This window comes from Engystomops pustulosus, chromosome 5 (assembly GCF_040894005.1).
Source record: "Engystomops pustulosus chromosome 5, aEngPut4.maternal, whole genome shotgun sequence".
Taxonomy (NCBI): domain Eukaryota; kingdom Metazoa; phylum Chordata; class Amphibia; order Anura; family Leptodactylidae; genus Engystomops; species Engystomops pustulosus.
Window position 1 is genome coordinate 92,331,282 of NC_092415.1, and position 26,991 is coordinate 92,358,272.

General features: G+C 42.9%; 1 protein-coding gene across 2 annotated transcripts in view; it reads left to right on the plus strand.

Moving 5' to 3' along the window:
• The first annotated feature begins 23,151 nt into the window (after window positions 1-23,151).
• The window catches only part of PHLPP1 (PH domain and leucine rich repeat protein phosphatase 1), a 72,092-nt gene continuing 68,252 nt past the window's right edge, over window positions 23,152-26,991 (plus strand). The window contains exon 1 of one of the 2 annotated variants that reach the window (XM_072152698.1): window positions 23,152-24,392. In XM_072152698.1, the coding sequence (XP_072008799.1) occupies window positions 23,417-24,392 (976 nt within the window). In that variant the 5' untranslated portion in view covers window positions 23,152-23,416. The remainder of the gene's footprint in view (window positions 24,393-26,991) is intronic. The other variant, XM_072152696.1, reaches the window with a different exon arrangement.

Sequence of the window (26,991 nt, forward strand, 5' to 3'; positions counted from 1 at the left end):
ATGGTCAGCAACAATACTCAGGTAGGCTGTGGCGTTGCAACGTTGCTCAATTGGTACCAAGGGGCCCAAAGAGTGCCAAGAAAATATTCCCCACACCATGACAACACCACCACCAGCCTGAACCGTTGATACAAGGCAGGATGGATCCATGCTTTCATGTTGTTGACGCCAAATTCTGACCCTACCATCCGAATGTTGCAGCAGAAATCGAGACTCATCAGACCAGGCAACGTTTTTCCAATCTTCTACTGTCCAATTTCGATGAGCTTGTGCAAATTGTAGCCTCAGTTTCATGTTCTTAGCTGAAAGGAGTGGCACCCGGTGTGGTCTTCTGCTGCTGTAGCCTATCTGCCTCAAATTTCGATGTACTGTGCGTTCAGAGATGCTCTTCTGCCTACCTTGGTTGTAACGGGTGGCGATTTGAGTCACTTTTGCCTTTCTATCAGCTCGAACCAGTCTGCCCATTCTCCTCTGACCTCTGGCATTAACAAGGCATTTCCGCCCACAGAACTGCAGCTCACTGGATGTTTTTTCTTTTTCGGACCATTCTCTGTAAACCCTAGAGATGGTTGTGCGTGAAAATCCCAGTAGATTAGCAGTTTCTGAAATACTCAGACCAGCCCTTCTGGCACCAACAATCATGCCACGTTCAAAGGCACTCAAATCACCTTTCTTCCCCATACTGATGCTCGGTTTGAACTGCAGGAGATTGTCTTGACCATGTCTACATGCCTAAATGCACTGAGTTGCCGCCATGGGATTGGCTGATTAGAAATTAAGTGTTAACGAGCAGTTGGACAGGTGTACCTAATAAAGTGGCCGGTGAGTGTATACATGCATACCACACCAACGGGAAATAGCGGCAGCAGCAACATTTTTGGAAAAAGATAACTGTATACTAGAGGAACAAAAGCAATTTGTTATGGATTTAATAGAGTTTGGTTAACAAAAAAATTATTTCTTGGATGGATCATATTACCTACAAACTGCTATGCTAATTTGTACATGGCCACTTGAAAATCAGTATATCTATCATGACAATCCATTTAGTGAGTGTTTAAAGCTGTGCAAAAGGTATATAGATGATGTGGTCATTCAATGGCAGGGTATTCAGGAATTATTAGAGGAATGTATTACATATATAAACAAGAATGAATATAACTTTTATATCTTTTACTCATAATTATAGTCAAAACAATATTTACTTTTTAGACTTAGAATTGATCAAGGAGAATAAAAACATATACACCAAAACTTATTTTAAGGAGACAGACTGCAAAAGTTTTATTGAAAATGTTAGCTGTCATTTTACCCCATGGCTGAGAAATATCCCCAAAGGACAATTTAAACGAATTAAGCAAAATTGCACAAAAAAGAGGACTTTGACACACATTGGGGCAGATTTACTTACCCGGCCCATTCGCGATCCAGCGGCGTGTTCTCTGCGGTGGATTCGGGTCTTCCTTCAATTCACTAAGACAGTTCCTCTGACGTCCACCAGATGTCGCTGCTGCACTGAAGAGCATCGGAACGCACTGGAGTACACCGAGCGGGGCTGAGTGAAGGTAAGTGCGTGCCGAGCTACACTTTTTTAAGTGCGGCGGTTTTTCCAAATCCGTCGGGTTTTCGTTCGCCCACGCCCCCCGATTTTACATCGCATGCATGCCGGCGCCACAATATATATACAAGTAGAGGTTCTTAGAGAGAAATTATAAAATTGAAGATCTCAATAAAGCACAGAGGGAATTGGAGGAACATGACACAAGAGAAGGATAATAATGTGCAACATAGTAATAAAAACAGAGAAATATCAACAAGGACAAGGAGGTGGAGGGTGAACAAAATACAATCACTGTACCTTTTATTGCGGATTACACAAGAGAGTCACATCACATACATAGAATTATCAAACAAAATTGGCATATTTTGAAGCATGATCCGATCATAGGCCATTTACTTACAGAACCAAAAATTGTCCATCGGAGGTGTAAAAACCTGAGGGATCATATCGTACATAGTAGCATCCACACCTTACAGACACAGAACACAAAGGTTTCTTTAGATGCTCATACTGCAAAGCGTGTAAAAGTGCTGGCGGTACACATACTGGTGGTATTTACAAATTGAAGCCATCTGACAACTCTACGGTATATGACATGAAACATTTTGCCACCTGTGATTCGAATAGAGTTATCTGCATGATTGTTTGCCCTTGAGGCCTCAAATATGTAGGGATGACAATTTCCTTATTGTCCTCCCTACATATTTGAGGCCTCAAGGGCAAACAATCATGCAGATAACTCTAGAGTTGTCAGATGGCTTCAATTTGTAAATGAGTGAATGAGCACTTTGGAAATATTACAAAGGGGAAGCTAGATCACTCATTGTCTGCACATTATGCACTTTACCATCAAAAAACCCCTAAAGAAACTACCTTTTTTAGTTTGGAGCAAGTATCTCCACATTGGAGGGGAGAACCTAGTTAAAAAGATTAGCCAGAGGGAATCCTTCTGGATTTTCCAGTTAAAAACCCTGGCTCCACTAGGTCTGAACACTGATTTTGAGATAAAATGTTTCTTATAAAACCTTCTCTCCCAATATTAATTTTTAGTATATTTATTAGTATTTTTATCAACTTTTATGAATCTACATTGGTCTCCTGTTATATGAAATTCTTCCTGATATTAATTTGTAGAATGAGTTCAATCGATATGATTGTAGTTTTCTACTAAAAGGGATATAAAGGGGTTAATATGATTGTGGTTTTTACCAAAGGGGATACAAGGGGTTAATATGAACACACCTATCTCTTTAAATACTTTGAATGTCTGCACGCTGGTAAGCCGCAGAAGAAGCTGTCCTCAGCGTGCATCTTTTATACAAGGCCTTTTTATATTTACTTTTGTGAGTATATTGATGGAGAAATAAAGAATTTTATCATTGTTAAAACTTGCTGCACCATCGCAATTTCCTCTTTTTTTCCTGAGAATTCAGTCAGCGGAGATAGGAAGGAAGTGGAACAAAAGGTGGAGGAGCTCGGTGTCCGAGCGGAGAGATCATACACCGGTACAGAAATCAACCCCAGGACCATTGAATGTCCGAATGAACGCCGCCCCAGTATAAGGAATCTGCAAAGGTAAACTACCTCTACTTGTGAGTTGCGTCCCATAGCAGAAAAGGTACTGTGCCTCCATTGTATTTAATCACTCGACTATTAAAGAAGAACGAGGAAGACGTGGAAGCATAAGAACATTCATATTTTTTTAGTGCTAAATACAGCCTCCCCCCGGTTGTATTTTACACAGTAGGATTATACACAGCCTCCCACAGTAGGATTATATACACCGTCCCCCAGCAAGATTATATACACCCTCCCCCAGCAAGATTATATACACCCTCCCCCAGCAAGATTATTTACAGCCTCACCCAGCAAGATTATATACAGCCTCACCCAGCAAGATTATATACAGCCTCACCCAGCAAGATTATATACAGCCTCACCCAGCAGGATTATATACAGCCTCACCCAGCAGGATTATATACAGCCTCACCCAGCAGGATTATATACAGCCATGACATCCTCAAAAAAATAATAAACCTTGTAATTACTTTGGGATCCAACCCCAGGAATCCACTGCAGCTTCTCGCCCTCTCCTGCTGGCATCCACATTGTGTGTGTAGACACACAGGCTGTCGTGCGTGATGCCGTCACACTGGCCTGTGTCAGGCAGGGCAGTCCACACAGGCAGATCTGTACTGCACCCCTCTGCCTGTCAATTACATTATCCAAATATCATAGTTTATATGGTTGAAAAAAGACACATGTCCATCAAGTTCAATCAAGGAAGGGAAGAGATTGGATAAAGAATGGACTTAGGGGAAACAATTCTATGTAACATAACTGTCAATGTTATTTGACATGGTGTAAAGGCATATAGACCCATCTTGAAGCTCTCTGCTATCCCTAATGTGACCAGCGCCTGAGGCAGGCTATTCCACAGATTTACAGGTCTCATAGTAAAGAATCCCTGTTGCCTCCGGTGATTAAACCTTGTTTTCTCCACACGCAGACAGTGCCCCCTTGTCTTTTGATTTGATTTAATCTGGAACAACTTTTCACCATATTTTTTGTATGGACCATTCATATATTTAAATAAATATATGACTAAATAAATCTAGTTGTTTTAATCTTTGCAACTGAAACCTTCAATACCCCTTATCATTTTTGTGGCTCTTCGTTGTACCCTCTCTCCAGAGCATCCTTTTTATGGACCGGTGCCCAGAACTTGACGGCATATTCCAGGTAAGGCCGATCCAATGCTTTGTACAGTGGTGATATTACATCCATACCACTTTTGATACATGACAAAAACTTGCTGGCTTTAGAGGCAGCTGATTGACTTTGCATGCTGTTATTTAATTTATGATCTACTAGTACCCCCAGGTCCTTCTCAACAAGGGACTCTCCCAGATTTACTCCCCCAAGGACATATGTTGCATATGGATTATTAGCCCCCAGGTACATAACCTTACATTTATCCGCACTGAACCTCATTTGCCAAGTGAATGACCAAACACTCAGTTTGTCTAAGTCATCCTGCAGCCTATGAACATCCTCCATAGACTGTATTACACTACACAGCTTGGTGTCAATTGCAAAAATAGACAGTGGTATTAATTCCTCGCTGGATACGATCCTTCAGCCAGTTTTCAATCCAATTGAACATGATTCTTTCCAAACCAATTATTTATTTTACGCCTTATTTTACCCATCAGGCGTCTATGAGGGATAGTGTCAAACGCCTTTGCAAAATCCAAGAACACAATATCCACAGCAGCTCCTCCATCCAGGCATCTGCTAACCTCTTCATAGAAGCAGATCAGGTTAGTCTGACAACTTCTATCCTTAGTAAACGCATGCTGGTTGTCACTTATTATACTATGTGATGTCACATACTCCAGTATATTGTCTTTTAGTAACTCTTCCAATAATTTTTCCCACAATGGAAAATTTTGGAAATTTTGCCATATCCTAGTTACAAAACTGTGAAGAGTTTATAAATCAAGATATATAAAATGAAGATTACTTACAGGTCTTTGGACTCCTCTTTTGAACTCCACTTGTTTAACCCCTTAGTGACCACCCCTGCGGCTTTGTTAACCCGTTCGATCCTGCAGTCAATGTACTGATGGGATTGATGTACCTGCGAAGGGAGGGGTAGCCGGGGACCTAATGAGGATGCCTGTCGGCCTATTCATCGGCTGACATTTCTAATGCACTGCAATACATGTGTTAGGAAAACCCACAACTGGAAAACTGAAAGAACTACAACGCAAGTCTAGGTCAGGCTGACAGAATGGAGAGAATGGGCGAACTTACTCTGCGCTGATCTACAAACTAAACCCTACCAAGGCAGAAACCCCCTTGAAGGTAGGGAACCTCTGCCGCAGGAACCTCCTATCTACCCTGCAAGCTTGGGAGGTGAGAGGAACCCAAATAGGTCTGTCATCCGCTGTGAGGTGGTGCGGACAGAAAACTAAAGTGTGAGTGTTAGGACAGTATTCAGACAGGGGGGGAAAAACAGGACAAACAACGATGAAACAAACGGGATTCAAGACAGCAAAGAAAACTAAAGCAGACGCAAGAAAAGAGAACTAAAGATGAACAGGCACAGAACGTAGAAGAGTGAGCAGAACCGCTGGGTCACACCAGAGGGTACGTCAAGGTCAAAACCGCTAGTCAATGAATAGTAAACTAACTGGCAAAATACAATAGCGGGGAGAAGCAAACAATGCTAAGGGAGAATAGGAGGCCACAGGCTGTGGCTGTGAGTTCCAGAAGAAACAAAACACTGGCACAAGTGGAAGGACCAGATCCAATTCATGCAGCCTGAGATCTGCCCCCAGAATCCCTTAGGAGCAGGAACCCAGGCTGATTCAGAAGACAGACAGCCTAAATTTCCCTAAAGTGCACGCGTCCTGGATGCCCGCTGCCCCAAGCATGCAGCAGGGATAACTCGCTGTGGACAGGAGGCAGATCTAGAGCAGAGGTGTGCAGAAACTCAGGAAAGATCGCTAGCATTGTCAGCACGAAGGGTGGAAGGACCAGCGGACAGGGTGTCCCTTCCAGTGGATTTGACAACATGGTTATTAGTATGAACTAGTAGTGATCACATGATCACTAGTTCATATGATAGTAATGTAAAAATAAGAAAAGCAAAAAAATAACACAAAATTATAAAAATGAAAAATAAAATCCAGTGCCAAAAGCCCCAAACACTAAACAATAAAACAATAAATAATTTTAAAAAAGTAGAAAACAGTAAAAAAACACAACATATTAGGTATCACTGCAACCCAAAATGTCCAATCTACATAAATATAAAAACTGTTATTCCCAGCTTTGAATCCTGTAACGGAAAAATGCTCTCACATGTTTGAATGTTATGCAGCACATAAAAAACATAATAAAAAGTGATCTAAAGGTCGCACAGTCCCGAAAATTGTAGCAATGTAAACTTTTGGAAAAAATGATACCTTAGCCAACTCCATATAAAAAAATTGGAGTCAGAATATGGTAAAGGTAATCATTTTTGGGGGGTACATAAGTTTTTATTTTTTGGTAAAATCTATTAACACCTAATAAAACTTACACATGCCATTTGGAGTGTACAGTAAAAGATGTAAAAAAAAAAAAAAAAGAACTCACAAGAAAATGGCACAAATGAGGTTTCTTGTCAATCTTACCACATTTTGAATTGTATTTTCAATTGTACGAGGGATGGAATATAAAATACAGTCACTAGGAAGTACAATTTGTTATGCAGAAAACAAGCCCTCATCCAGCTCTGTACACGGAAAAATAAAAAAATGTTGATTTTTGAAAGTAGAGAGCGATAAACAAAAAGTAAAATGGAAAAAGCCCATCTCGGGCAAGGAGTTAATATGCCCCGTATACCACATGATAAAAAATTTACAAACTCTCTGGGCTAGAAGTTTGTGGTACCTGAGGCCACGTTCACACATGGAATTTTGATTACATTTGGAAACACAATCCCAAGGCTCCACTAACATATTTTGGTAACATTGAGGGGGAATTAACAATGTTCCGCCAGTTTCTAGCTGGAAAACGCTAGTCTTTTGCTGTGCCAGATTTATCAAGGTCATGATGAATTCTGGTGCAGTATTAGACTGTTGCTTCCTACTTTAGACCTACTTTAGACCTACTAGTTGGTCTAAACTAACAATAGTATAAGAAGGCAACTGTTTCTCCTTTGAGAAAGAAAAATTAAAAAAGCTCCTGCTTTCTAGATTTTTCACTCACATCCAGATTATAGGTCCCGGTGGTATGGAGCACCTCATTTAAGAGCCCCCCCGGCTCGGCAGATAATATGGGGCTCCCTCCCACAACAATATATCTTAAAGACACATACTTAAAGGGGTTCTCCATTTCATAGTAGGTTAGGCCTAACTTGATGATAAGTTTGTTGCAGTACTAGGACCTCCTCGGATACCAAGAACTGTTGTCTGTTGTACCCATGTTGCGCCCAAGATGACTGGAGCAGCCAGTCATGCATGCACCTGATGCTGTGTTCATCTCTATGGTGCTGATGTAGATAGTCGAACGCCGTACTCAGAAACCTTTGTCAGCACCATAGAGATGAATAGAGCAGCCGATGCATGCATGACTTGCTATAACTGGATAACCCCTTTAAACAGTTTAATTGATACCAATGATAGTGAACGTTTTAAAAACTGAATGCACAAACTACAATCAAACCACACTTATTTATTGTAAAGTCCCGACATGGCAATTTAAGCAGTAGTTTATAACTGCTCTCCCTCAGCTTTAAGCGCACTATAAGCACACTGATGCCAGTACATTAAAAAACGAAGAGAAAATTTGATGTTCTTATTACATATGTGCTGTATAAGACAGGCTGACCATTACTAAAGACCTCTAAAATGTTGGTTATTTGTTTTCTCTGAAACTGATTTAATACCCTAAATTTTATTTTACATTTTCGGGACCTGCGAGTCCTATATCTTTACTTAATGTTTATTATTGTTTTGTTACATTTAATTATTCCTAATAAAGAATGATACAAAAAAAGAAGGGAAATTTGAAATACCATTGTACAATCCATCCAGAATCACAGGAAGATTAGAGGGGCTCACAGTAGGTAACCAGCCCTGTCCACACCTCCTCGCTCATCCTGCAGTCTCAGGCAACCAAGAATGTGTTGTACTTAGGAGTGCAGGAGGATACCATGAGTCTTGTCTGGTCAACTCTGTGCTGGGGCAATGATTTGGGTGCCCACAAAATAATAATACCACCATACTGTTACCAAATAAAAGACCAATACTCCAAACAATAGCATTACAATTTTCAAATTAAACCTCCAAATTGTGACCCACAGTATAACCACAACCAGGAGCATTAGGTCCTGTATCACCATGTCTCCACTTTGGATACGTGTCCTCCTTGTGGAGTTCACCACACAGACCTCTTATGTTCTTCATTATTCCTACATTGTGGTCCCCCAAATACTGTAATATGACTACACAGAAAATCCCTAAATGTTCTCTAAACGTGGCCTAACATGTAATAATGCACTTAATAACGGTGACCTCTTTTAATGCCCCTTCAATGTGACCCTACACTTGACATGCTTGATGTCAAGGGGGCTGCCTTACAGTGTAGCTAAAAGAGCAATGGTTTCCCTTATCCCATCCTGGAAAGCTTGGTATATTTTCCCTACATTAAATAAGTCTCATCAGTAAGTGATGACCCCACAGACCCCAGTATATAATGGGGGTCATTTACTAAGGGCCCGATTCGCGTTTTCCCGACGTGTTACCCGATTATTTCCGATTTGCGCCGATTGTACCTGAATTGCCCCGGGGTTTTGGCGCACGCGATCGGATTGTGGCGCATCGGCGCTGGCATGCGCGCGACGGAAATCGGGGGGGCGTGGCCGAACGAAAACCCGACGTATTCGGAAAAACCGCCGCATTTAAAAACCGAAAAAGTGTCGCTCGGGAAGCGCTTACCTTCACCTGGTCCGAGGTGGTGCATTCCGGCGCGATGAGATGATTTTCAGCGCAGCAGCGCCACCTGGTGGACGGCGGAGGAACTACCTTCACAAATCCCGGCCGGACCCGAATCCTGTGCAGAGAATGCGCCGCTGGATCGCGAATGGGCCGGGTAAGTAAATGTGCCCCAATGTCCCAACAGCCCCTAGTAATGTCCTCCGCAGCCTCCAGTATATTATGTCGCCACACAGGGCCGGCTCTAGGTTTTAGTGGGCCCCCTAGGCTATACAGCCTCAGTAGGCCCCTTTATGGGCCGCCCTCCAGTAGCATCACTGCCCCCCTCCCCCTATAAACACACTGTATCCCCCCTCCAGCTACACCGCCCCCCCTCCCCCTGTACACACACTGTATCCCCCCCCCCACTCCAGCTACACTGCCCCCCCCCATCTCCTGTAGACACACTGCCGCCCTCCTCCTCCAAGGATAATTAGTGACATTGATAGTGTAAAAAAAAGTGAAGAAAAGAAATGGTTGTGGTTTCTTCTATTCACGTCCAAATCATATATTTAGCCACTATTAGTGGTCCCACATGGTATGTACATAATTACTCATATCCACTCCATTAAGTGTAATGCCGTCTTAGGAGTTCAAAGAGTTATTACATATCTTGTTCATTTACACCTTAAGTTCTATACAGCCAGAAAAACTAAACTGTGATTTGATATATCACCAGAAGGATTTTTTAGGTGTTCTATGGGTAAATGAGCGTCAGTCCCAAATAGTGCCCCCCGATATCCTTCAATTTTGAAGTAAACAACCACATGTATTATACTTATTGCACTTGTCCAAACAATTCATAACTATGTCATGTGGACTGTATATTATTGCACATATCCCTTGGCCAATGGCCGAAGTATACAATATATACAATATATACAGTATATACAATAATAGTTAATGTGCACAATTAGTTTATGACAACAAATACAATTCATAAAGGCATGGGTATACAAATATTTCCCACTTTATGCATAGGAACAGCACCGATCGATAAAAATATTGCACTTGCCCAAATATCACAATAGGTCATGTGCTTGGTAAACCTGCCCATTAGCCAGTGGCATCAAAACATACAGTACACATATTAGTATGCCGTGGTCGTACAAGTTTCAATCCCACAATGGGGGTACTTAGCTTTAGTATCGGAGGACTTTCCTGACGCCCAGACGGTACAGATATGGACGTACCTTTCCCAGCAACTACCATGCTTCTAATACACACTGTTGGCGTCCCCCGGAGGCCATTGTGCATGTTCCGATCCGGTACAGCGCAAGTTGACCCGTGTGAGGCAACAACTTCTGGGTATAAGGTATTCATTGCCCATGCGCCAGAAAAGTACAAAATAGGCGCACGTACCGTATTGCGTGCGCCAAAATTGGCCGCACATCCTAGGTAAATGTCATGCGCTCACACCATCTCATTCAAAGTACTGGTAGAAGTCAGACACCAGATATATGGTCCTAAATAAAGATGTGTGCACATGTCGTTCCAGGACTATTTCGCCTCCATTCTATTGCTTTTAGCGGGGTTGTGTATTGTAAGAAGAAGGAGCCGTCAGCTCAATATAAATGTCTTTCTTGGTATCTTTTTATAGAGATTCTTGAATAGATAACTCTTAGTTTAATTAGTTACCCTCTAGAGACCAAGGTGTAGTTGAGACAGAACCAATCCAGATCATGCAAAGTACTGGTAGAAGTCAGACACCAGATATATGGTCCTAAATAACGATGTGTGCACATGTCAGAGATATATAACCTGGGGAGTACGGCAGTTGGCAAAATCACGTGCTCTATAGACTCTTCCCGAGTTAGTATCTTGAAAGGTGGAACATCTCCTTACCCACTTACAGGCCTTACATTTTCCGCATTTAAAGGTACCCACTTGTCTGTTAGTGAGCCAAGTGTCATGCCTCACTGGGGGAATAAAATGACTCTTCACAATTCTATCTCGAATATTTCTTCCTCTACGATATGTGATCGAAGGTTTTGAAGGGATTATATCTTTTAAGTCAGGGTCAGGTGACAACAGGACCCAGTATTTATCAAAGATATGTTTTATCTCCTCATGCTCCATATCGAAGGTGCCAATAATTCTCATAGTATGGTCTTCTCTCTTAATTTTTGGGGTCAGTAATGGTAATCTAGAGGTTTTCAACCCTTCGTCCTGTGCTTTCTGAATTATGTTATAGGGATAGCCTCATGCTGCAAACCTCCTTCTCAACTTTTTTGATTCCTTAATATATGTCACATCATTGTAACAATTTCGCCTTGTCCTTAAGAATTGACCCTTCGGTATCCCCCGGCAAAGGGGTAACGGGTGGAAACTTTTCCAATGAAGGAGACTATTCTCTGCTGTCTTTTTACGGAAGAGTGTAGTGGAAATCGTGTTTTCTTCAGTTCTACTAATCAAGATATCGAAAAAAGGAATACTTGTCTTGTGAATCTCTGAAGTAAACATTAATCCAATCTCATTCACATTGAGGTAGTTCATAAATTGCTCACATGTGCCAGACCAAATCAGGAATACATCGTCTATATATCGTGTCCAAAAGACAATGTATTCAAGCCACTGTGTGGTATTTTCATAAAACACGATCTTGTCCTCCCACCAGCCCAGGAGCAAGTTGGCATATGTGGGAGCACATGGGCTCCCCATTGCCATGCCCCTTAGCTGGTGGTAGAACTTGGAGTCAAATACAAAGAAATTATGTGTTAGTGTAAATTCCATTAGATCCAGTACAAATTGGTTATGTTTCATATAAAATCTCGACCGAGTGTCTAAGAAGGAAGAAACAGCCTGTAAACCCACAGTATGCGGTATTGAACTATAAAGGGCTTCCACATCAATGCTTGCTAGCCACATTTGTTCCCCTATTTGTATGTCTTCTATCTTATTAAGGAGATCTGTGGTGTCCCGGGCAAAAGAGGGCAGCGCTGATACAAATTCCTGTAGAATTTTATCAATGTCAACCCCTGAAACAATAGGTCTACACTTAAGGGGGGGATAGCCCTTATGGACTTTTGGTAGTCCATAAAAGGTAGCTACCTGAGGGTAGTTTGGTAGCAAAAATTTAAACTCCTTCTCGTCTATCAGACGGTCCTTTCTTGCTTGTCTAAGTAGTGTCTCCATAGTATCTTTATACTTACTAGTTGGATCTTCCTTTAGGATTTCATAAAGCTCTCTGTCTTGTAAGATCTTCAAACACGTAGTCTGATATTCAGGGGCGTCCATTAGGACGATGTTACCACTCTTATGGGACGGTTTCAGAACCAGAGATTTATTATTTTCTAAATCTAGTTATGCCTGCATCTCGTCTGTTGTATAATTGTGTGTCACCTAAGTTTTTGGACGTAATTCCAGTTCTTCTAATTCCTTTTGGACGCAGTCCAGGAAGATGTCAATATTGTTGACATCTCCCTGAATTGGTTGTGCCCTACTTTTCGGTCTTAAAGATGTAAATGGACCTATACCTTCTTTGGTATTAGCTACCTCATCTAGAAACTCCAAATCCTCCAAACATTCTAAGTCCTCCAATTCTATTCCCAATTCCTGACATCTACGTGAATTCACATGTTTAAAATGTTTCTCCCATCTTAATTTACGGACGAACAAATGTAAGTCCTTAATCCAATCAAAGCATTTAAATTTTGTAGTTGGAACATATGACAGGCCTTTTTCAAAAATAGATCTTTCTGCTTCTGTTAGATTATGTGCGGAAGGCTGTTCCTCTTTGTCTACTACTTTCCCAGATTGTGACGTTCCCTGAGGGTGTATACAATTTGGGATAGGCCTTCCTGTAAAAAATGCTGTTCTCGGGAAGATACACATGGAGTGGCTGACGACATTGGAGGACCTGCATTCATTGGCCCAGACACTGGTCTGTGTTCTAGAGGGGTCATGAGAGGGGTAGTCTGGGAGGGGGGTATAGAGTATGCTAATAAGGATGTAGATAATTGTGTTGTACCATCCGGGGGTGTGTTGTGGTCTGTATTGTAATTGAGGGCCATAGTGTAGAATTTTGTCTTGTTCAATTACTGCCCTCGAAGCACCGCGATTCCCTTGGTTACCTCTCCCTCTTCCCCTTCCTCCTCTGCCTCCCCTGATGGATTGTTTGTGTTTGGATGTATTATCAAGATCAGACCCCTCAAAATCAATACCAGATTAAATACATACACTGAACCATCAGGTTCCTACCTTACAAACAACAAAAACAAAACAAACAAACAAACCAAAGCAAACAAAAAAAAACCCCCACATACCACTAGATCTGCCCCGACATTAATCTCTCCTCCTGACAAAAATAGATGGATGTCCAAAATCGCCATTTTTACCTAAATTTTTTAACCCCTCCCTCCCTTCCTTCATCTTTGCAGAGCCCTCAGCCTGAATACTATAATTAACCATTCTTATCCAAGACATAACTGACAGTGGATTATTTGACATCCAAAGCTTAACTATAGAGAACCTAGCAAAAAATAATAATTTCTCTACCCTATACTTCCACTCTTGAGCAATCTCATTTTCTATTACTCCCAAAATACAGATTCAGATCAAATACAATCTCTATATAAATAAACTTTCTCATTTCTTTTTCAATTCCCCTCCAGAAAGCTCTTATCTTGCAGCAATACCAGAGTAGGTGAACATCATCCTCCCCCTCCAACCCACATTTTTTACATTTATCCTTTTGGGAGGAAAATTTTGAAAGTTTTTTGGGGGTATACCTTATATACTCGAGTATAAGCCTAGTTTTTCAGCACAAAAAATGTGCTGAAAAACCCAAACTCGGCTTATACTCGAGTCAAAACATAAATCAAAACTCGCCTTTCTGGCGGCACCCATAGATCTTCTGTGCGATCCATCTGGTATTGTTGTGCTGCACGACGGGGAAGGGGGGGCTATATACACTGGGGCAGGGGCTGGCAGGCTATATACACTGGGGCAGGGGCTGGCAGGCTATATATACTAGGGCAGGGGCTGGCAAGCTATATACACTGGGGCAGGGGATGGCTGGCTATATACACTGTGGCAGGGGCTGGCTGGCTACATACTGGAGAGGCTGTGACCAATGCATTTCCCACCCTCGGCTTATACGCGAGTCAATAGGTTTTTCCAATTTTTTGTGGTAAAATTAGGGGCCTCGGCTTATACTCGGGTCGGCTTATACTCGAGTATATACGGTAATATGCTCTATACAACAAGAAGAGTTGCACAAGTCTATGTGCCAGATTTTTTAAAAGCCTATCTATATCCCTAATTGCATCAACCCACAGCTGATCATCCAAAACATCTATCTCCTCCATCTACCCACTCGCAATTCTTTCTTTATTCGATATTTCCTCTCCCTTATACCAGCATTTTAAAAATAACTTGCTCTTAAACACCCAAAGATGATCTCATCATCTCTAAGAGAGGATATACATTATCATTTATCTTGTTATATATACTCATTGCATGCCACCAATGAAACAACTGTATATAGGAGAAGTATACTTTTTCTGATACCCTGCTTTAATCTCTTAAAAAGATTTAAGTTTCCCTTATGATAATAATTGATGAATATATTTAATATCCTTCTCCAAACACAATTCAGACTTAATGTCTGTAACTTCCTAATTTTTATTCCTCCAAATTGGGGTGTACCTAATAATTCCCTTACACTTTATTCTAGTTTTACTATCTTCCCATATCCGATTCATCAATACCATTGTAGGCCAATTCTTTCTTTTTTTCCAATTTTTCCAGATACCAGCCTAAAGAATATCCAGAATGTTATAATATCCCTCTATTCCCGCAAGAATCACACTCCTCAAAGGTTCCTTTTCCCAAAGAACTATATATTTGTCCTGAGCTGCAATAAAATAAGACCAGATATCTGGCAATTTAAACCCACCCCTTTTCAATTGGGCAATTTTAATATCTCCCGCTTAAGTCTTGGATGTTTTCCTCTCCATAAAAGTTCTGAAAAAAGGCTCTCTACCAACTTTTTTGAGGTATATAAATTGGGGAGGTGGATAGACTTGTTGGCGCTAATAGCTTCTTTATCAAGGCTATTCTTCCCATCATATTTAGGGGTAACTTTTAACCCCTTCCCGACGCGCGCCGTACTAGTAGTCTGCAGACAGTCTGCAGACACGGTGATCGCGGCAAGATGGCGGACAGTCTGCAGACACGGTGATCGCGGCAAGATAGCGGCTGTCCCTGACAGCCAGCCACCTTGCCTCGTGGACCAGAGGGGTTTCGTCGCACCCCCCGGTTCAAAATCGATGCTATCGGCTGGTCAGTTCAGACCAGCCAATAGCGCTGGAATGCTGCATGTCACAGCTATTACCGATCGCCGTGTCTAGAGACACGACGATTGGGACAAGATGGCCGACATCTTGCCTCGTGGTGAAGAGGGGTTTCGCCCCCCCCCCTCGTCCACGATCGCTGCTATTGGCTGGTCGATGCGACCGACCAATAGCAGCAGTATACGTCACCAGGGGGTCCTGTAGGTTAACACAGGATGATGATTGGTGCTGTCTAGGACAGCACCAATCATCATCGTTAGGGGGCATGTCTGGTGGCATCATGCCACCTCCCATAGACATCCGATTGGCCGATCTATACAGATCGGCCAATCGGATTTCAGATGGGAAGTTCAAATTAGTGATCACTGTTCTGCACGTCTCATTCTAGTGTGAGACAGCGTGCAGTACAGTGTATATCACCCCCCTGTGTTGCTGGACCCTCTAGAATTGCTGGCTGGCACCTTTCTGGGCACCACCAGTGTGATCCTTGCTGCTGTGACTACTACAGTAAGATCTCACTTCTGTGTGATCTTTTTTTTTTTTTTTGTGTGATCCCTAATTTCCCTATATCAATCCCTGTTCCTGATCCCTTCCACCCCTTCCCTGTGTGCGTCCTGCGACGCCGAGCACGTGTGCTCATTTTTTGGTCGCAGTTTTTTTTTTTCTCATATTTTCCCCTGCACCACCTTCGTGGTTGCATCCTGTAAGCTGGGCACTGATCAGTGACTTGCATCACTGATCAGCTTTAGCTTCAGCTTTTTTTTATACAGGAGGGTTTTTTTTTTGTTTTTTGCTCAGTTTTGTGTGTCCTGTGATCGCCAAGTGCAGATCGGTGACACACATCACTGGTTGGCACTTGTGCTTGCACAGTGCCAATTTTTTACTGCTGCTTTTTTTTTTAATAGTTTTTGCACACACAATCCATCTTGTGAGTGCGCTGCGACAACCGAGCGCTGATCAGTAGCATCTTACTGTTGAGCACTTGCTCCTTTTTTGTCGCTTTTTTTGATTGTAAAAAGAGAGGGATTTTTTAATAGTTTTTGCGCACACAATCCATCTTGTGAGTGCGCTGCGACAACCGAGCGCTGATCAGTAGCACCTTACTGTTCAGCACTTGCTCCTTTATTTGTCGCTTTTTTTGGTTGTAAAAAAGAGGTGTTTTTTTTTTATATAATTTTTGCGCACACAATCCATCTTGTGAGTGCGCTGCGGCAACCGAGCGCTGATCAGTAGTATCTTACTGTTCAGCACTTGCTCCTTTTTTTGTCGCTTTTTTTGATTGTAAAAAAAAAGGGTTTTTTTTAAAATAATTTTTGCACACACAATCCATCTTGTGAGTGCGCTGCGACAACCGAGCGCTGATCAGTAGCATCTTACTGTTCAGCACTTGCTCCTTTTTTGGCGCTTTTTTTGGTTGTAAAAAGAGAGGGATTTTTTTATAGTTTTTGCGCACACAATCCATCTTGTGAGTGCGCTGCGACAACTGAGCGCTGATCAGTAGCATCTTACTGTTCAGCACTTGCTCCTTTTTTGTCGCTTTTTTTGGTTGTAAAAAAGAGGTTGTTTTTTTAAAAATAATTTTTGCACACACAATCCATCTTGTGAGTGCGCTGCGACAACCGAGCGCTGATCAGTAGCATCTTACTGTTCAGCACTTGCTCCTTTTTTGTCGCTTTTTTTGATTGTAAAAAAGAGGGGTTTTTTTTAAAACAATTTTTGCACACACAATCCATCTTGTGAGTGCGCTGCGACAACCGAGCGCTGATCAGTAGCACCTTACTGTTCAGCACTTGCTCCTTTATTTGTCGCTTTTTTTGGTTGTAAAAAAGAGGTGTTTTTTTTTTATATAATTTTTGCGCACACAATCCATCTTGTGAGTGCGCTGCGGCAACCGAGCGCTGATCAGTAGTATCTTACTGTTCAGCACTTGCTCCTTTTTTTGTCGCTTTTTTTGATTGTAAAAAAAAAGGGTTTTTTTTAAAATAATTTTTGCACACACAATCCATCTTGTGAGTGCGCTGCGACAACCGAGCGCTGATCAGTAGCATCTTACTGTTCAGCACTTGCTCCTTTTTTGGCGCTTTTTTTGGTTGTAAAAAGAGAGGGATTTTTTTATAGTTTTTGCGCACACAATCCATCTTGTGAGTGCGCTGCGACAACTGAGCGCTGATCAGTAGCATCTTACTGTTCAGCACTTGCTCCTTTTTTGTCGCTTTTTTTGGTTGTAAAAAAGAGGTTGTTTTTTTAAAAATAATTTTTGCACACACAATCCATCTTGTGAGTGCGCTGCGACAACCGAGCGCTGATCAGTAGCATCTTACTGTTCAGCACTTGCTCCTTTTTTGTCGCTTTTTTTGATTGTAAAAAAGAGGGGTTTTTTTTAAAACAATTTTTGCACACACAATCCATCTTGTGAGTGCGCTGCGACAACCAAGCACTGATCAGTAGCATCTTACTGTTCAGCACTTGCTCCTTTTTTTGTCGCTTTTTTTGGTTGTAAATTTTTTTTTTTCCTGTAGTAAAAGTTCTAGTTACGGTTACAGTCTATTCTTTCATCGCCCCACACGTGTTGAAGCACAACATACACACCCCCTTGAATAAAGTTTACATGTGTTAAAAGCACAACATTTATACACGCCCCCACCCCACCCCAATAAAAATGTCCAATACATCCCAAAGATCTTTTTCAGCAATGGAGGCTTATGCCTTCCTTGCTGAGACTGATTCCTCCTCCTCCTACTGCCCTTCCTCTTCCTCTGGTGATGAGGGGCCCTCAAGAAGGCGCCCCAGGACCACCGCCGAGCATGTTCCCCAGCCCGCAAGTGATTCATCATGGAACCCACCCCCTGAAAATTATGTTCGTGGGCAGCTCAGGAATTCATTTTGACACTGATGGCCTCACTGAAATTGATTTTTTCAAATTCTTTTTCTCTGAGGACCTCCTAAATCTCATGGTGTCACAGACAAATTTATATGCCCAACAATTTTTTGCACAAAACCCCACTTCATCATTTTCTAGGTGGACCCCTGTAGATGCAGTAGAGATGATGAAGTTTGGGGGTCTTGTGCTCCACATGGGCATTGTTAAAAAACCAAAAGTTAAGCAGTATTGGAGTACTGATGTTTTCTACAGTACTCCAATTTACCGCACCGTAATGACGCGGCCACGCTTTGAGGCAATTCTTAAATTTTTGCATTACAACGATAATGCACAATGTCCACCTCAAAGTGACCCATCATTTGACCGGCTATATAAAATTCGGCCAATCCTCGACCATTTTGGCACAAAGTTTGCCGAGGCATACACCCCTTTACAAAACATCTGTGTAGACGAGTCACTGGTACATTTCAAAGGCAGGTTAAAATTCCGCCAGTACCTGCCCAGCAAGAGGGCCAGGTACGGAATTAAAATGTACAAGTTGTGTGAGAGTACCACAGGGTACACCCATAGGTTTAGGATTTATGAGGGAAAAGACACCCGAATTAGCCCTCCAGAATGCCCCCCTGTCCTAGGAGTTACAGGGAAGCTTGTGTGGGTGCACCCACTTCTGGATAAAGGTTACCACCTCTACCACCTCTACAGGCATTCCACTTTTCCAATCCCTAAACTCCAGAGGTACTGTAGCGTGCGGCACTGTACGCAAAAACCAGAGAGGCCTCCCGGGATCCCTTGTTAGGCAGCCACTTAGAAAGGGGGACATAAAGGCACTCTGCAATCAGAACATGATGTTGGTAAAGTATAAGGACAAAAGGGATGTCCTTGTTCTGACCACCATTCATGGGAACTCCAGCACCCTCACCCCTGTACGAGGTACCACCACCACTACCCCTAAACCAGACTGCATCCTGGCTTACAATAAATACATGGGTGGGGTTGATCTGTCAGATCAAGTGCTGAAGCCGTACAGTGCTCTACGGAAAACGAAGATATGGTACAAAAAGCTGGCTTTGTGCATTGTACAGATGGCACTGTACAACTCTTACGTGCTGTTCCAATGTGCAGGCCATGCTGTATCATTCCTCCATTTTCAAGAGGTGGTGATTAAGGCATTAATATTTGGACAGGAAGGACAGGTCCCCAGTACCTCTGGATTAGATGTCCCCCGTGTTGTTCCAGGGCAACATTTTCCCGGTGAAGTGCCCCAGACTGCATCTAAAGGAAGGACTCAGAAAAGATGCAGAGTCTGTTCCAAAAGAGGGGTTAGGAAAGACACTATATACCAGTGATGGCAAACCTTTTAGAGGCCGAGTGCCCAAACTACAACAAAGACCCGCTTATTTATCACAAAGTGCCAACACAGATATTTAATTTGTGATTTATACTCCCTTCTCTGTCACAGCTTTCATTGATACCAGCACCTGAGGACACCAATAAAGCAGAAAATAGTCCCAGGTACAGCTGTCACTTTAAAATAGCTCTGTGCACAGCAAGTCCTGGGCTGCCTGGGACTTCAGGAAGATACCTGGAGTCTTCTCTGGTGATGGCCTGAGTGCCCATAGAAAGGGCTCTGAGTGCTACCTCTGGCACCAGTGCCAAAGGTTCGCCATCACTGCTATATACCATTGCGAAACCTGCCCTGAGAAACCTGGCCTCTGCATGAAGGAGTGTTTCAGGATATACCATACAACTCCTGAGTAATAAAATTTTAATAAAAATTTTTGGGCATCCATAGCACATTATATTGGGAAAACCACCTGTATGTTCAAAATGCTCACTACACCACTTGTATTACACTACACCACATATTACACCTTGCTCAATTCTTCAAGGGGTCACTTTTTAGGTTTTACACTGTTTTGTACCACTAGGGCTCTCCAAATGCATCCTGACACATGTAAAGGATTTCTGGGTTCTAAAAGACAAACATCACTCTTTTCCTCTACTTTGCACCCAAATCACATTTGATATGCACATGTGGGGCAATTCTACATTTGGGGGAAATAGTCTTACAAATGTTGGGGTATTGTTTCATCTTTTATCCCTTGTAGCTTAAAATAATTTGGGGTAAATATGACTTTTTTGGGGAAAATTTTCACCTTTTTCCTTTTGGGGTCTAATTGGATCATACACCTTTAGGGGTACATACACATATTACACCTTGAAAAATGTTCCAAGGGTGTATTTTCCAAAATTGGGGTCACTTGTTGGGGTTCTCTTCTGTTTTGGTAACACTAGGGCTCTCCAAATGCACTCTGACCCATGTATAAGATTTCTGGGTTCTAAAAGACACACATCCCCCATTCCCTCTACATCATACCCATACCTTTTATCTGCACATGTGTGGCAATTCTATATCCAGGAGAAATATGGTTACACATTTTGTGGGGTTGTTTCATCTTTTGACACTTGTGGCTTAGAATAATTTGGGGTAAAAGTGACTTTTTTGGGTAAATTTTCACCTTTTTCCTTTTGGGGTCTAATTGGATCATACACCTTTAGGGGTACATACACATATTACACCTTGCTAAATTCTCCAAGGGGTGTACTTTCCAAAATGGTGTCACTTGTTGGGGTTCCCTTCTGTTTTATACCACTAGGGCTCTCCAAATGCATCCTAACCCATGTACAGGCAGTCCCCAGGTTACATACAAGATAGGGTCTGGAGGTTTGTTCTTAAGTTGAATTTGTATGCAAGTCGGAATTGTATATTTTATCATTGTAGCTCCAGACAAATTTTTTTTTTTCCCAAGTGACAATTGGAGTTAAAATTTTTTTGATGTAATTGGACCAAGGATTATCAATAAAGCTTCATTACAGACACCTTACAGCTGATCATTGCAGTCTGGGACTATAGTAAAGCATCCAGAGAGCTTCACCAGAGGTCACATGGGGCAGAGGGGTCCGTCTGTAACTATGGGTTGTCTGTAAGTCGGGTGTCCTTAAGTAGGGGACCGCCTGTATAAGATTTCTGTCAAATTTGGCTTCTAAAAGACACACATCCCTCTTTCCCTTCTGAGCCCTACTGTGTACCCATACAACATTTTATCTGCACATGTGGGGCAATTCTACATCCAGGAGAAATAGTTGTACACATTTTGTGGGATTGTTTCATCTTTTGACACTTTTGGCTTAGAATAATTTGGGGTAAAAGTGACTTTTTGGGGAAACTTTTCACCTTTTTCCTTTTTGGGGTCTGATTGGATCATACACCTTTAGGGGTACATACACATATTACACCTTGCTAAATTCTCCAAGGGGTGTACTTTCCAAAATGGTGTCACTTGTTGGGGTTCCCTTCTGTTTTATACCACTAGGGCTCTCCAATTGTATCCTGACACATAGAAAGTATTTCAACAAAATTTGTCCTCTAAAAACTGAACAGCGCTGTTTCCCTACCAAGTGCCACCCTGTGCCCGTACAGCAGTGTATATTGACACAGTGGGTATTGGAATACTCAGGAGGAATTGCACCAAACATTTTGAGATGCATTTTCCTTTTTAACCCCTTGTGAAGGCGCAAAATTTAGTGTTCAATGAATATATTGTTAAAAAAAATTAGATTTCCGTAATTTCACGTTCATTTATTATTTATGCTCGTGAAATGCTCAAAGGGTTAACTAACTTTCCAAAGGTTGTTTTGAATATTTTGAGGGGTGCAGTTTCTAAAATGGTATCACTTGTGGGGGGAGTACTATCATAAAGTCCTTAAAAAGTGACTTCTAACTAACTTGGTCACTGCAAAAATAGGTTTTGACGATTTTTGTGAAAATCTGAAAAATAGCACCTAACGTTATAAGCCTCCTAACATCCAAAAAAAAGGAAATAATGTTTGAAAAATGATGCCAAGTTATAGATATATGATATATGGAAAATGTTAGTTATCAAGTTATTTTGGTGATATGACCAACTTTCCAAAAAGTGTAAATTTTTGAATTTGGAAAACATCATTTTTTTCAAAATTTTGACCAAATTTCCATTTTTTTTTATAACTAAATACTAAACATATTGCCTTAATTTATCCACTTACATGAAGTACAATGTGTCACGAAAAAACAATCTCAAAATCACCCAGATATATTAAAATGTTCCAAAGTTATTACCACCTAAACTGACACGTCAGATTTCAAAAAAAGGGCCGTGTCAGGAAGGTGCAAAATGGCCAAGTCGTTAAGGGGTTAACATATTTTCAGATTTTTCTTCAAACCGTTAACTACGGTGGTAATATTTAGGTTGACATTGGTCTGACGATATATATTTATCCCTAAATGTTTTACACCCTCTCCTTCTTCCAATATCTTAATTTTATCAGGGGAATAACCATGCATTTTATCTAAGGGAAGGCAAGCTGATTTATGCCAATTTATACTTAATCCTGAAAACTGACCACATTCCCCGAATATCTCCAAAACCCTATCAACTGAAGAGTAAGACCCTATATATAATAATATGTCGTACGCGTACAGAGAGATTTTCTCATGTACGCTTCCTGCCTAAATTCGGGACCTCTATCTCCATTAAGTAATTATGACCTCCACCTTGACATTACTTATGATGCTGTGTGCTGTGGAAGATGTGCCCTGTTATATACATATTATTCTGTACAATGTCCAGCATGATATATACATAATGGTGCACAGCATCCATTCTGGTGTGTATGGTGGGATGCGGGGGCCCAATAGCAGCTGCTACTGCTGGTCACACACACACACACACCAAGATGTGTAAGGATGGAAGCCACTAGAGATGCGGACACCCAGGAGCAGGACGGCACAGTCAGACTACATATCCCGAGCTGCCTTGCGCGGCCTGTGACGTAGGGCGCGTCGGAGTGACAGGCCTGGCGTTCCCGCGGCTGGGTGCTGGCCCAGTGACAGGCCGCTTCCTCCCAATGGTGATGCTGCTGCTTAATATGCATGAGGCTGGCAGGCAGGGCACACCCCTCGCTGTATGGAGTGGCGGGGCTGCCGATCACCAGCAATCAACGACTGAGCGCTCGATCATCAACCTCCTCTTCGTGATGGCGCACTCAGGAGCCGGGGCAGCCTAGACGGGGCACCCGGGGAATACTCGGGCTTCTGCCGTACAAGCCGATGCTCGCCCTGGAAGATTCCGCGTCACGGTCCATGGAGCAGCAGCAGGCGGCGGCAGCAGCAGATGGGATCCTACCGCTCGGGGAGAAGAAGCGGCCGGGGATGGAGGGAGCCGCGACACTCGGGCTGCCCGCGGCTCCCGGGACCTGCCAGAGCTCCGCGGCCAACTCCGCTCTGCTGCTGAGGAGGAGACGGCGGCTGAAGAGGAATCTGTCAGCGAACCCCCTGGGCACGGCCGCCGCCCCCTCGTCCACCCTGGGGCCCGGCACCCGCAGCCTGGACAGGAAGACCCTGCTCAAGTACAGGCAGTGGGTGCAGCTGCAGCCGCAGGAGAGGGAATGGGTGCGGGCAGAGCTGCGGAGGGGCTGCCTGCAGATCTACGAGCGCCACTCGTCCCCCGGCCTCAGGCCGCTGCTATGCACCCTGGACACCACTGCCGCCGAGGTGGCCGCACGCCTGCTCAGGCCGGGGGGAGGCTCCTGCGGGGTGCTGCGGGTGCTGGGCCAGGCCCCTGATGCGCCCACCAGCGAGCAGCCTTTGGATGCCGAGGTGTTCTCCGGCTCCGGCACCTGGGTGGGCACTCCCCACAAACTGAGCCGCCCGGACTGCTGGGACAGCGACGAGGTGAATGGCGAACACCCGGAGGATGCGGAGCCGCTGAGTCCCGCCGTGTGCCAGGGGCTGGAGCTCTTCCACTGCGGAGCGGCGTCCTCGTCATCGTCCTCTTCTGTGGAGGAGCTGAGCGTGGAGCCGCCGCCCGCAGTCACCGTCCCGGCCCGGCCGCTCAGCCATGTCCAGCCCCAGGGATCCCTCTACATACAGCTGCACGGGGAGAACAGCCGCAGGCTGGAGCCGCATGAGAAGCCGCTGCTGCTGCAGAACGATTACCTCTTCCAGCTGGGCTTCCGAGACCTGTGCCGGGTGCAGGAGGAGGGCATGGAGCCGGAGCTCGGCTGCCTCATCCGCTTCTATGCAGGTATGGATAGAAAGGGAATGACTTGGTGAGCCTGGCATGAAGGTGGCTCACTGCATAGAGGGTAACGCTCAGCTGAATGGGGCTCCTGGCACTGGGGCACCTCATGGGCATCACTAGGACATGTATCACACTGGGTGCCACACATGTCATATTCCAATATAGGACAATCCAGGAAAAATGAAGGAGAAGTTGGACCCTGTCACTAGTTAGCAGCACATTCCTCCGCTGTAATCATTAATACATACACAAATATTTGGATGTGGCTTGGGGTTGTGTAACCTGCCTGTCACCTTCACTAGCTGCTATATTTCATTCATGCTAATCTTAGGGGCCAAGTAACCCATGTGCTGCTGCCAGCTGATGTCTGTCATGGATTCTTGCCTCAATCCAACATCCCAGGAATTTATCCTGCTGGAATCTGGTGTTTGTTCTTGAGATAAGTGCAGACAAAGCTTGTTTTTGTGGGTTTTGTTCCTTGTCTGAGCAGTAGAGGAATGTAGGAAGCAAAATAAATCTCAGCCATGCTTCATTTTTAAGGGGAACAGTCCAAAATGTATAATCCAACATATAAAAGGGGTGTCTGTCTTAGAAATCCCATTTTTAAATTGGTGGCTTCTAGGATATGATGATCATCCTGTTCACTCCTACATTTATGGGACACAATCAGCAGGAAGTTTCTCTGGCTCAGTAGAGATAGGGAAATGGGAGGATGCTCGGAGTTGTAGTCCTTAGGTGCCCCACTAGTAGCAGCTCCACATTTTAGGAAACCGTTTTCATTTGTTACTATTAAAGCATATGATTTTCATGTTCATTGGAGCTTTCAGTTTAAGCAAATTACATAGTCTCTTTAAATGTGGGGTTTCAGGACTTTTTTTAGTTACCACAGAAAAGTGCAGCCCTTTTCACCGACAACCCTTCAATGTCTGCTTCTGTCTTGTTTTTTTTTTTTAGGACCCAGTATATCACATTATGCTGCAATAATGGGTGCAGAGTAAAACCAGGTGTCCATGGACCACCCTTGTAACTTCTTCACTAGTTCACAGTCCCAGCTCGGCCCAAAGTAATTTCTTAAATCCACATAAACCTTTTAACTATAAAATTTTCTGCGTAACACTTCAGTAGGATTTGCCCCATGAGCCTTCTTGGCTAGTGTGCTTGCAGTTAGCTAAAGGGAGCTGTGATGTTTTATGTTAGCCCCAGCTACTTAATTTTGGAACATGAAGATGGTCCAATAATTTGTTGGTGACACTTCTGTATAGCTCCCACTGAATATGATTATTTGTAGCCAGTTGTAAAGAATTAGCATTGATGCCCATAAAGTGAAATGAGCTGTGGTCCTTTCATTTCCCTTTGAGCTCAGAATCCTAATAAAGTGAGTCATTACTGTGCACTCTTCTGTTGCAGGTGCTGCATGTGATATGTATAGATTTATGTAATCTCTGCTACATATTAAAGTGTTGGGGCCTATGTACAATGTTGGACAATGGTTGAGAATGACCCAAAAAAATTTTTTGTATACACCTGTGCTGACTGGAGGGATGTGTAGTTATCCAATAATTGGCATTCTACCACCCATAAGTATAGATAACAAGTTTGTGTTAAAGGATTGCAAAGTGGGTATTGGATATACCTGTAAGGTAACCTGTACATTTTGTATGTAGTGTGTCACTGGGAGTATATATGTCTATATGATGGCATTACCTAGAACACTTGAGTTCCTATGATGTAGATAGTGTTCACAAAACAGGATATGAACAAAGTGAATGTTCGAATGACGATCCCAGTTGCTCTTCCTATAGTGAGGAAGTCGACGCTTTCGAAACGCGTAGGAATCCCTGGAACTGCTTTTGGACCTTGCGCGTCCTGGTATTCAAGTGATGTCACTTGAATCAGCCAAGTCGCGGCATTTAGTTTTTTTTTTTTTTTTTTTTGCCACCAGCTGGGGCACCATCCTGTTAGCTACAGCGACAAACTTCTACCCAAAGGAGCTTCACTATTTAACCTGGGGGATATAGTAATCCAGCAAGGGCATTGTCAAAGACAAGTGGGACCGTTTGTCCACTGTAGGAAGAACTGGGATCGTCATATCTTTTGAAACAGGTACCCGAACATTCACTTTGTTCGTATCCTGTTTTGAACTGCGAACACTATCTACACCTTTACATCATAGGGGCTCAGGTGTTCTAGGTAATGCCATCATATAGACATATATACTCCCAGTGACGCACTACATACAAACGTACAGGTTACCTTACAGGTATATCCAATACTCACTTTGCAATCCTTGTTATCTATACTTATGGGTGGTAGAATGCCAATTATTGGATAATTTTACATCCCTCCAGTCACTGCAGGTGTATACAAATTTTTTTTGGTAATTTGATTTCTGTGTATTGAGCCCCATTATTACTATACTTGTACTGGGGAAGGAATGCCTGGTTTCTTCACCTGCGGCAGACCTATCAATAAATACAAATCCACTGTATTCACTCACATTGGGGAGAGCCTGTGATCAATATTCAATGATTGAGAATAGATGTTACAATAATCGCTTGTTGGCTACATTTACTTGTACCCAATGCTGCTGTGTTAGGTTGAA